Source organism: Gossypium hirsutum, chromosome D02 (assembly GCF_007990345.1).
Source record: "Gossypium hirsutum isolate 1008001.06 chromosome D02, Gossypium_hirsutum_v2.1, whole genome shotgun sequence".
Lineage (NCBI taxonomy): Eukaryota > Viridiplantae > Streptophyta > Magnoliopsida > Malvales > Malvaceae > Gossypium > Gossypium hirsutum.
Genome location: NC_053438.1, coordinates 47,439,717 through 47,451,001, shown reverse-complemented (window position 1 = coordinate 47,451,001; position 11,285 = coordinate 47,439,717). Strand labels below are relative to the sequence as shown.

Here is an 11,285-nt window from a genome sequence, read left to right as displayed (position 1 = left end):
GAATCCGGACGGGGAGAGATTGAAAGGTAGAGAAGGAGATAAAAGAGATTGATGGTAGGGTGAAGTAGATCACCATATTTAAAAACAGAGATTATTTGGATGGAAAAGAAGAAGTGTAATCATATTGGGCCATTTATTAAATGAAAAAGGAAGGACGAAAAACAAAACAATCACTCAACTTTGCCTCAACCAACGTGGCAAGTTAAATGGCCACGTCAGCTATCCCATTAAGCTTGTGACGGAAAATGTTAATGGGTGACTAATCTGTCACTTTTCGATAACATTAGTGACTGATTTCTTATTTTTTAAAAATTGGGTGACTGAATTGAAATCAGAGTGACTGTTTTGTTAGCTGCATCAAAGTTGAGATATTGTTGGTATAATTTACCCTAAAATAGTTGGTGCAAAGAGAAAAAAAGGGATCGCGGCGCGGTCAAGAAGTATAGGTGGCAAAACAGATGTTGTTGTGTTCTTCGTCGGCAGCAATCAGAAGGATATCAGTATCGTGGCTGATTATGGCTAACAATTCTAACTTCAAATCCCACCCTCTCTCGTTCTGGTACTACTAAACCTTCTTATTTCTTCTTTTATTTTTTTCTCTTTTATTTGCTCTGACATCCATCATCCAAACCCTTAATAACCAGATGATGCTGCTTTGGCGTTAGAGAGCTCCACTAAAAGACCTAGAACTATGAGCACCCATTCCTCCCTCAAGGACGCCTTTTCTTCCTACGCTGATCACCTCAATGCCCTCGTAATTTTTCCTCCTCCTTTTTCTCCATTTTTCACTTTTATTTTTGCTTATTTTACCTTGGCTCGCATTACTTCTCTCACAATTTTAGATGAATATTCAGATTTTATGGGATTTTAGGTCTTTAAAATGGTGAATATCTTGATCTACAATATGAAATTTAATTATACCCAATAGACCATAAACTCACGAACTGGCTTGGAGAAAAAAAAAGTGTGGACCCAAAACCGATACAAGATCGTTTGTTCTAGCAGTGAAGCTTGTTTTGTCGTTGGATGCTTGCAATGTGTGGATATATGTTCTCCAAAACGTTCAAAGTTTCTTACATGTATAAGCTGTAAAGTTCCCTTGCATAATGGAGTTTTCTCTTTTGCATGTATTTACTTGACTACCAAAGATGCTTTCATATGCACTGACTAATCAACACAAAGCGTTTTTTGTAGAATGAAAAACGCGAAAGGATTGTAAAAGCCAGTCGTGATGTAACTATGAATAGTAAAAAAGTCATATTTCAGGTGCACAGGTAATGTTGCCGATTTTCAAGACTTCAATGATGATAATTTTACTTACTATTGCTGCTGCCTATTTGTGTGGTTCTTGATTGCAATTAGTTCATTCAAATACGTTGTTCAACTTGCAGTTATTTACTATTCTGTTTTCTTTACCTGTATGGTTAAATGAATTATTTTAATTCAGTTCATATGATATGTTACTTTGCTTTTGGTTTAATCTTGATGACAGAATCAGTAAAGCCAACAGAGAGGAAGTTTTGGAAAAGGCCGAAAAGGATTTAGCTGCAGTGAGAGATCAGCATATTTCCCGACTGGTGAAAGAGTTGCAAGGGACTGATTTTTGGAAGCTACGGCGAGCATACTCTCCGGGGGTTGCATCTTTTTCTTCTTATACTTTTGTGCCAAAGAGAAACTACCGAGTTGACTTATCATGCTTGTTTCTTGGCAGGTACAAGAGTACGTTGAAGCTGCAACATTCTTCAAATTCTGCCAAACCGGAACTCTTTTGAATCTTGATGAGATAAATGCTAGTTTACTATCACTTAGTGATCCATCTCTTGAGCCTTTGCAAATTAACCTCCTTGACTATCTCTTAGGGGTAGATGCCTCAATATTATGCTATTTACTTTTGAAGGCAGAGGCTGATGAAAACATTTGATGCTAATTTTTTTTGTATATCCTTATATCCTTTGTTCAAATATTGCCTACTTATTATTCTCAGCATACATGCATACATACATACAGATTTCTGACACACTGAACCAACGCATACGCTCACACAATGTGCATTGTGATGGAAGAATGTTTACTCTTCTTTTACAGCTAGCAGATTTGACTGGAGAGCTGATGCGGTTAGCAATTGGTCGAATATCTGATGGTGAAGTAGAATATTCTGAGAGAATATGCCAGTTTGTACGTGATATTTACAGGGAATTGACTCTTCTTGTCCCACTTATGGATGACGGTTCTGACATGAAGACAAAGATGGATACAATGCTCCAAAGTGTTGTGAAAATAGAGAATGGTAATATTGATGCTGGTTTTCTTGCCCTTAAATACAAAATCTTCTTATAGCATATTATGAAAGATTTCTTCATTAAGCTAATGAATATGCAATGCCAAGAGTTCCACGAGTTTCTTGTTTTTGTATGTGCTATGAATACCTAAAGAGTTTTAAGAGACTTGACAGTAATTCACGCAAAACTTGTACCCACATGATAGTTCTTTTGCTGGATCTCTTATATGGGTTCTTTGTTGCTTGCAGCATGCTTTAGTGTTCGTGTGAGAGGATCAGAGTACATTCCGCTTCTAGGGTCCAGCGATCCAAGTTCTTTCTTAGTGGGAGTATCTGATGGGGAATTATGAAAGTAACTTGTGCTTCTCGTAGCTTCTTTTGCCTTGTATTGTTTTAATCACCATATATACAGGATACCATTAGCTTCATTTACTTTCATTCCTGCAGTTGTTGACCGGAGGAGATGTTTCCTGCTCAAGATTCAAAGGTTTGGGAGTAGTTGAGGAAATGTTTGCACCAATATTGAAAGATCTTTGAGGCATTTTTGGACTGCACTTTGTTAAAGTTGATGTAACTAACTTGCATGCTAGACTCTTCAAATTCTTCATGGGATTAAAAATCATCTATCGTCTCTTTGAGATCTTTCATATGGCCATTGGCTATTTGCTCATTTAGTTGATGGGAAGTTGACAATGAAGCTGAGAAATAGAAAACTTTTGAAATATGTGTTGACAGAATAAGCAATTTAGGAATCTGATACATCCATTCTTTTCTGTGTGAGAACATGTTTGCTTTATAAATACAAAACTAGGCTTCTTTAGTTGGTGGGCTTTTTGTACACTCAGCTCAGCTCTACGAACATCGGGTTGAGCATGTCTTTAACCATATTAGCAGTCTATTTGGAAAAAAGGCCTGGAAACAAAGCGACAGGCCTCAGAGACTTCAAATTGGGGCTCTTCCAATTACATAAATCTTGCAAATACTAATTTGTAGAATTAGTTTGTCATTTAGATTTTTATTTTATTTTATCAATTCAACTGTAAAACGGTGAGTAACATGATCAAAGGTGAAAATCCATTAACGGAGTATTTATGTTCTATGTGTAAGTATTTGAGTCGCTTATAAAAGAAATAAGATGAAGATACTAGAAAGCATATAAAACAATCCAGATCTAATTTAGAGCTAAAACCTTAAAAAACCAAGGAAAGATACTGACAGCTAATTAGAAACAACCGCAGTTTTATCCACACACCTTGGAAGATCAACCGCCTCTTAAATCTCAACCTCCTTAATTTAAACACGTGGCTTAATTATTTAATTACTCCCTAAATATATAAAAAAGAACCAAGTGCATCTTAGCACTCCCTCCTATCCCATCCCATCCCATCCCTGGTTCTTTTAAAATACGCAGCATTGCTAAATTACGCCCTTCTCTATCAAAGGCAGCAACTTTTAGAAAAGAAACAAAGAAAGAGCGAGTCTTGCTTTTAGAGCTCGCAGGTTTTTCGAGTATCGTGTCGTTGTGTATCTGATTCTCATGATTCATGAATTATTATTATTTTTGTAATTTTTTTAATGTTTTGTTACCTTAATGAGAGTGGGGAATTCAGGGGAGGGGGCTCTAAAGATTCCTTTTTATTTTTTTAAAAGTATGTAAATAAAGTTGTGCATTCTACATTTGTGATTCTCTGATCATTCATATAATTGCAAAGACAGAGTAAACAAATACCCTTTTTTCTTGTTGAAGGGAGAATTAAAAAAGCAAGAGAGGAACATTGGTTAATCCAAGATCTCAAATTTCTCAAAAGAAACTATAATGGGTAAGCCCCTTTTGATCTATCTCCTCTGTCTTATTCCTTTTTATTCTCTCTTCCACACTGTGGGTTTTGTTGACATTGAGAATTTTCAGTGTTTTTAGAGCTAGAATCTTATGCTGTGCTCTTTGTGCTTGATTTTCTTCTACTTCTTTTCCCTTCTTTTTCAAGTTTCTCAATGTTTTTTTTTTGTGGTGGAGATTGGGAATACTTGTACCTTCTTTCTCTCTCACCCCTCCTCTTTTTCTTCATTTTCAACAAATCCTTTATTTTTGACTTGCCCAAAGTAAGTCCTTTTAAGGTTTTGCATTTTTTTTACCCCTTTTTCTTTCTGATTTCTCATTGGTGCTCTTATTTCCAAGTACTACCCTTAGTTTCTTTCATTGGCTGATTTTTGTTTTCTCGTTTCTAGAGATGAACATGAGCTTTTCACATGACATGGGTGATGAATATGAAAAATTCATTAGAAGAATGAATCCGCCCAGGTAAGCTAAAAATTCATCTTCTTTATCTGTACTTCGATCAAGAGTTTTGAGAAACATCAAGTGATATTTACTTATCTTTCTTGTCAGGGTTGTGATTGATAATGAAGCTTGCAAGAATGCAACTGTGATAAGGGTATGGCTGTCTGATTTTGTGTTGCTCTTTTTTTCTTTTTTAAACGGTACCTTTTGATACTTATCCCATATCATAATGCAGGTTGACTGTGCAAACGAACATGGAATCCTTCTTGAAGTTGTACAAATCCTGACTGATCTTAACCTTATCATTAATAAAGCCTACATATCTGCTGATGGCAATTGGTTCATGGATGGTAACATATCTCGTCTTCTTACTTTTGGACTTGTCTAGTAAATTGATTCTCATTTTTTGCTTTTGGTTTTTGCAATACCAGTTTTTAATGTTACTGATCAAGATGGAAACAAAATCACAGATGAAGGTATTCTAGATTATATTACAAAGGTAAGCACTTCAAATTTGTAATTGATTTTCGTGCTTTTTTTTTTATAATGCCTATCTGATTGTTTGTGCGTTTTTTCTTCAGTCTCTGGGGCCAGAATCTTGCTTCACATCTGCAATGAGATCTGTTGGGGTGAAGCAAACAATGGACCACACTGAAATTGAGTTAACAGGGAGTGACAGACCAGGGTTGCTATCTGAATTAAGCGCGGTCCTTAAGCATCTTAAATGCAATGTAGTGAATGCCGAAGTATGGACACATAACACCCGTGCTGCAGCTGTGATACAAGTGACCGATGAGGAAACAGGAACATCAATTACCAACCTAGAAAGGCTATCTAGGATAAAGGAACTTCTTTGCAATGTACTTAAGGGAAGCAACAAATCTAGTTTAGCCAAAACCATAGTTTCTCATTCGGTCACACATACTGATAGAAGGCTTCACCAAATGATGTTTGCGGACAGGGATTATGAACAGACCGGTGATGATGTTTTGGAGGACAGGCAAAGGCCGAATGTGGATGTTGTGAATTGGTATGACAAGGACTATTCAGTGGTTACCATTAGGTGTAAAGATAGACCAAAACTTCTCTTTGATACGGTTTGCACCTTGACCGATATGGGGTATGTAGTGTTTCATGCAAAAATTGATACCGAGGGGCCACAGTCTTATCAGGTAGTGCGCTTTCTTCTTTCTTTACATGGTCGCTTTCATGAGTCTGAGATTTTGTATGATTTCATGCGGTTATAATTACTTGTGCGTTACATCTTGTGTTTGTAGGAATATTACATTCGTCATGTAGATGGATCTCCTGTTAAATCAGATGCAGAGAGACAAAGAGTAACTCAGTGTCTTGAAGCGGCAATTAAGAGAAGGGTATCTGAGGTGGGTGCATTCTTCATATTATATATGTACACACACAAGCTGGGAGTATGTTCTTGGCTTTGTTTCAGACAATCACATTATTTTACCTAAACTATGCATTTCATAACATCATATTACCTGCATGGATTGCTGATAATATTTTGTTGCTGTTCTATTGCTGCTTTGAAGGGCTCCTTTCATTAATAATGTTATTAACTCTTCTTCCAGGGCTTGAAGCTAGAACTTTGCACAACAGACAGAGTTGGATTGCTATCTGATGTCACTCGCATATTCAGGGAGAATAGCCTCACTGTCAGCCGAGCAGAAGTGACAACCAAAGATGGCAAAGCTGTTAACACATTCTATGTTCGGGATGCATCGGGGTATCCTGTCGATGCCAAGACCATAGAATTCATCCGGCAAGTGATCGGGCAGACCATACTAAAAGTTAAAGGCAGCCCTGAAGACGTAAAATCAGTTTCTCAGGAATCTCCAACTAGGTTCCTATTTGGTGGTCTCTTCAAGTCAAGATCTTTTGTAAATTTCAGCTTGGTCAGGTCTTATTCCTAATGAGTATAATAATATTTTATCTTCATCATTCCACATGTAAATCAAAGCCCATTTAGCTTAGATTCTACGGTAGATCTTTGTTCAATTTAGCTGTTGCAGTCTAGGAACCATTTTTATCTGTTCTGGTTAATGAAAGCCATAGATAGAAATCAAAGGGCCTGTAAATTTCCCAACTCACCCCCTCTTTTAGCCTTTATTTAAAGTGTATTACCCAACCTAAAGTTGGATCCACCAATGCAGGAAATGTCAAAATGAGTTGTGACCTTTATACATAAATTTCTTTTCATTGTTTTAACCCTTTAGATCTTTTTGTTTTCACTGTATTGATGACAAGTCGAGTTTACATTTTCACTATAATATTGGATCTTTGATTTGACCTATAGCTTCTCAGTCTCAGCTGTAAAGACTATGAAACGTACAACTGTTTGAAGAAAAATAAAGCCCCATTGAAATTCGCAATGGGAGTTTTTGCTTTCAAGAAAAAAAATTGTGGGTGACAACCTGCCATCAAACATGCAAATGAGGAAGGCGGCTTTGTGTTTTATTTTGGTCTCTTTCTATAATTTTTTCTTCAATTTCCAACTTGTACCAAGATTTGTTAGGTGAAAAATCATTGATTAATTAGTTGATTAAGGATGATATGTCAATATTTATAATAATGATTTTATTTTATTTTTAAAATGGTCCACCCAAATCCTTGCGAAAGTGAATTTGATCATATTCAGTTTGACAGAATGTTGAGGAAAATGAAAGTAGCATAGCAAAACTCTTGCGACTCCACGATTGCACCAGGGTGCCGCCATGTGGTGCCTCGGATTCTTTCTCAACATCATAACTTTAGATACCATATGAAACAAAGTAATCAAATATCAGTATGAAATCTGATGTGAAAACAGTGACTTGACGTCAATATAGGATGAATTATTACATGAATATAAATCCCCAAGAAGTTGCCACGTAATTGGCATCAACAAAAGCTAAATTGGTAAGGTTTGCATGATTGCCTTTTTGAAATCTCTTTAGTCATTTAACACTTTCAGCAGTCCAATTTCATCATGGCTTGCGTAACATTGTTACATATCACACTGATTTTCATTGGATGTACATTCACTTCAAAATTTTAAAAGAAGAAATAAACATTTTTTTTTCTGATGTAAAAGTTGAAAGAGTAGAAACATGAAAGCATGCTTTCCCCTTCCACCTTAAAATAATAAAAAACCAACATGTTCTATGTTTTTTTTTTCTTCTCTTTTTTGAACTTGCTTTGCTATTTTTCTTTTATTTGGTAAAGAACAGGCACAAGAATCAGTGGTCTTCTCTGACAGGAAACAGTCTGCAACTGCAAGCTAAGTATATACATACATAGGTACGTACGTACATACATACAAAGAATTAGCAGCATTCATGCATCTTGAAAGAAACAGAACAAGGGGAAAAGATTAAATAGATGAGCTTAGAACTGATGCCTCAGACCAGTTAACACTAACATGGAGTGCTGGTCTTAAATAACTTTTATGATTTCGGATTGTTTTATTTATCACAGTTGACCGTGTTGACATTCATCACAGAAAACCTGGGTTAGAAGGTCTTGGACCAGAGGAGGAAAATAAATCTAAAAAAAAAAGAACATTGGGAAATTAATTATTTAATTAAACTGTTGATGTATCATGTGCTTCTGAGGATCTTGTCACCAAATGTGTGCATTGATTCCTCCCTCACATGTAGGCAAATGGAAGTACTTAATTAAGCAATATATCAGAAACCCATCTCTCCACATGTATGACTGACCGACTGGGATCTAAGCTTAAGCATATACCAAATAATTTATTCATTGCAAAGTTAAATTATAGGGTTAATTCAAGAGATGTTGCACGTTGCAACACTCCTATGATGTGCCATTTCATGCTTGCGAATCACACAGCATGGATATGCATACTGTATTCTGAAGCAAGCAAGCTAAGCATATGCTAATTAAAGAGTTACAGTATCTTAGATCTATAAAATACGGATATATAAAAAAAAATGCGTGTCTTAAATGCTTAAGATCCATTAAGGAAGGGAAGGATATGATAGAGATGAACCGATAGAGGAGAGACAATGGCAGAATCTGGTAGTGAGTTCCCAGGGTTCCAAATTTGTGTTCACAAAGAGGAACTGGTATTTAGAAGGCCACTGAGCAGGCTTCAAAGACGAGCCCCTCGTCCTTTGCAGATTAAGCCCAATGCTGATGGCAACGCTTCACCATCACAAGCAATGGACTTCAATTTGAAGTCATCATCATCATCATCATCATCAGCAGCAGCAGCAGCAGCAACATCTTCGACTTCATTTAGTTCCTTCTATCAAAGTAAAGATCCCATTCCTCTACTATCACCTCTTGTTTTGCCTACTTTGCTTCAATCATCTTATCTCCATCAAGAAGGGAATACAGCAACATAAATCTCTGTGAAAGGTGTTAAGGTTTCCTTGTTATAAATACGTGATTTATCTTGTCTTCCCTGTGTTTCACATTAGATTGTCATTACTATATATTTTCTGATACTCTTTCTGTTTACTAAAACTCATGTATTTAACAGCATTTGGAGAAGCATTCCATTTCATTGATTTTAATGGTTTATATCACTCTACCTATAATTCGTATATGTTATGAATCATTAGATTGGAAGAACAGAGTATGGAAAAGCTTCAATATCATTTTCCCAAAAAATGAGATGTTTGATCATAGCAAAAATAGGTGGAAATGAATCATACATTCTTACTGTTCACACTCTGTTGAGTTCATGAACCCAAAGTTTTTAGTGAATGCAAGGAGGAGAAATGGCAATAAATAGGCCAATAACCATCTATAAACACCATGGAGATGATAAAAAAACAGTCCACAAACTTCTTCTATGAAAAAAATGGGCCTAAGCTTTCACTTTTTCTAGCGCAATTTTTACCATTTTAATTATCAAGCAAAAACTCCTAAAACCTCTTTTCAGCATTTCTGCTCACAAATATTAAAACTTGTAATTTCTATAACCTAAAATATTTACAGGCAGATTCTTTAAATATTATAAATGGTTGAAGCCTATGTACAAATTTACCAAACTCAAGTGGAAAAACAATTATCCTCTCATCTTGTGTCTTACATTTTTTTTTTAATTTCCCATAGTTTTACAATAATTTCCCATAGTTTTGATATGATGACCTTTAGTCTATATAAGTGAAGCACATTATCTTCATGAATAAATATAAAAATTAGACTTTTAAATGATAAAGAAAAATAACTTTAACTACAAAAGAATTTCAGTATCTCTAAATGTTATTTTTGAAAATAATTTTTTAATAATATTTTTTTTACACCCCAAAGTTATCTCACTACAAGAAAAGTAAAATTTACTGGTACTAAAAGCTAAATAAGGCTTATATGCCAATTTTTTTAATTAGTCTTTTAGGCTATTTTTAATTTTATTTAGGAAAATAGGTTGTTTTTTAAAAGAGTGTCTAAAAGCGTGTCTAGATAGGCGCGCTTTCCTGCCAACCGTATAGAAAGTGCGCCTAGTTTAAGTTGTAATTTTTGACTTTTTTAATATAATCTATTTTTTTGGTCGGATGGTTAAATGCTGATGGTTTTGACCTTAAGTCCCAAGTTTGATTCCTCTCCCGCTCACTTTATATTTTTTTATTTTATGTTGTTTCAAGCTTCTTCTCCTTCTTCTTTTTAATGAATGTCTTTAACATATGAGTTTTTTTAGTTAAATGGTTAAATAAAAATGATTTCATCGCTAAGACCCAAGTTCAATTTCCTTTTTCTAAACACATTTTTAATTTTTATTTCAAACATATGTTGTTTTCAATTTTTTATATTTTAATTCATCTTTTTAATTAATAACTCTTTTATTCATAAAATCAAATAATAAATATGTAATTATATAATAAAAATATATTTTACATATATCATTATGTTAAAAATATTTGAAATTAATAAATCCTTTATATATAATATAAAGATCAACTAATTTTTTAATATATTTTTCTTTATATATAATATTTATATGTCAAATATTTATTTTCTTCACGTATATTGTGGGTATAGTGATTTCCAATATTATAAAATGAAATAATTATTTCAAATATAATTATTATTTTTATATGTAAAATATTTCAAATATCATTGTTTTTTCATCTACATTGTAAGTATGATATTTCAAATATTTTTATATGTGAAATATTTCAATTAATTATTTGAAATATCATTATGTTTATATGTGAAATATTTTAAATACACATATAAAAAATATTTACTACACTCATGATATGGATTGAAAAATAAATATTACACATATAAAAATTATATTTACTAAAAATAATTATATTTGTAATAATTACTTGATTTTATGAATAAAAGATTTATTAATTCAAAAGATGAATTAAAATAAAAAATGAAAAAAATATTTATTAATTTAAAATAAAAAAACTTGAAACAATATGAAATAAAAATTACGTGTTTAGAAAAGGGAAATTAAACCTAGGTCTCAAGGATGAAATTATTATTATTTAACCATTTAACTAAGGAACCAATATGTTAAAAACACTTAGTAAAAAAAGAAGAAGACGAAACTTAAAACAACATGAAATAAAAAAATATAAATGTGAGTAGGAGAGAAATAAAACCTGGGACTCAAGGACAAAACCATCAACGTTTAACTATCCGACCAAAGAAATTAATTGTATTAAAAAAAGTCAAAAATTGCAATTGGACGTGTTTTCTTGCTCACTGAGTAGAAAGCACTTAATTAAATTTTTTTTTTGCATA

At 33.8% G+C, this 11,285-nt stretch overlaps 3 protein-coding genes across 9 annotated transcripts; all 3 read left to right on the top strand.

Annotated features, from left to right (window-relative positions):
- Window positions 1-416: 416 nt before the first annotated feature.
- LOC107936360 (translin-associated protein X) lies at window positions 417-3,098 on the top strand. 4 transcript variants are annotated; one of them, XM_016869080.2, is made up of 8 exons: window positions 417-559; window positions 666-754; window positions 1,195-1,274; window positions 1,493-1,634; window positions 1,712-1,861; window positions 2,086-2,287; window positions 2,528-2,630; window positions 2,726-3,098. In XM_016869080.2, the coding sequence occupies exons 2-7, from the start codon at window positions 692-694 to the stop codon at window positions 2,626-2,628; spliced, it is 738 nt and encodes a 245-aa protein (XP_016724569.1). In that variant the 5' UTR covers window positions 417-559; window positions 666-691; the 3' UTR covers window positions 2,629-2,630; window positions 2,726-3,098. The 4 variants fall into 4 exon arrangements, with proteins under 4 accessions (XP_016724569.1, XP_016724564.1, XP_016724592.1 ...); XM_016869075.2 differs by having other exon boundaries at window positions 645-754; XM_041088608.1 differs by lacking the exon at window positions 417-559 and adding an exon at window positions 872-1,088 and having other exon boundaries at window positions 645-754.
- A 412-nt stretch (window positions 3,099-3,510) lies between these two features.
- On the top strand, window positions 3,511-6,782 carry LOC107936334 (ACT domain-containing protein ACR4). 4 transcript variants are annotated; one of them, XM_016869053.2, is made up of 9 exons: window positions 3,511-3,778; window positions 4,026-4,098; window positions 4,505-4,577; window positions 4,665-4,710; window positions 4,792-4,906; window positions 4,988-5,055; window positions 5,138-5,728; window positions 5,834-5,938; window positions 6,146-6,782. In XM_016869053.2, the coding sequence occupies exons 2-9, from the start codon at window positions 4,095-4,097 to the stop codon at window positions 6,485-6,487; spliced, it is 1,344 nt and encodes a 447-aa protein (XP_016724542.1). In that variant the 5' UTR covers window positions 3,511-3,778; window positions 4,026-4,094; the 3' UTR covers window positions 6,488-6,782. The 4 variants fall into 4 exon arrangements, with proteins under 4 accessions (XP_016724542.1, XP_016724530.1, XP_016724549.1 ...); XM_016869041.2 differs by having other exon boundaries at window positions 3,646-3,927; XM_016869060.2 differs by having other exon boundaries at window positions 3,648-3,787.
- An 819-nt stretch (window positions 6,783-7,601) lies between these two features.
- On the top strand, window positions 7,602-9,141 carry LOC107939955 (uncharacterized). Its single transcript, XM_041088607.1, has 2 exons — window positions 7,602-7,853; window positions 8,532-9,141. Exon 2 carries the CDS (start codon window positions 8,585-8,587, stop codon window positions 8,924-8,926), a length of 342 nt encoding a protein of 113 aa, XP_040944541.1. The 5' UTR covers window positions 7,602-7,853; window positions 8,532-8,584; the 3' UTR covers window positions 8,927-9,141.
- The last annotated feature ends 2,144 nt before the right edge of the window (window positions 9,142-11,285 follow it).

Bases quoted from the DNA above. Each gene is read 5' to 3' on its own strand.
- LOC107936360 (XM_016869080.2), top strand. From the start codon at position 692: ATGAGCACCCATTCCTCCCTCAAGGACGCCTTTTCTTCCTACGCTGAT. The intron at 1,635-1,711 runs GTTGCATCTTTT...GTTTCTTGGCAG, and splicing joins GGCGAGCATACTCTCCGGGG to GTACAAGAGTACGTTGAAGC. The intron at 1,862-2,085 runs GTAGATGCCTCA...CTTCTTTTACAG, and splicing joins TCCTTGACTATCTCTTAGGG to CTAGCAGATTTGACTGGAGA.
- LOC107936334 (XM_016869053.2), top strand. The intron at 4,907-4,987 runs GTAACATATCTC...TTGCAATACCAG, and splicing joins TGGCAATTGGTTCATGGATG to TTTTTAATGTTACTGATCAA. The intron at 5,729-5,833 runs GTAGTGCGCTTT...TTGTGTTTGTAG, and splicing joins AGGGGCCACAGTCTTATCAG to GAATATTACATTCGTCATGT.
- LOC107939955 (XM_041088607.1), top strand. From the start codon at position 8,585: ATGGCAGAATCTGGTAGTGAGTTCCCAGGGTTCCAAATTTGTGTTCAC.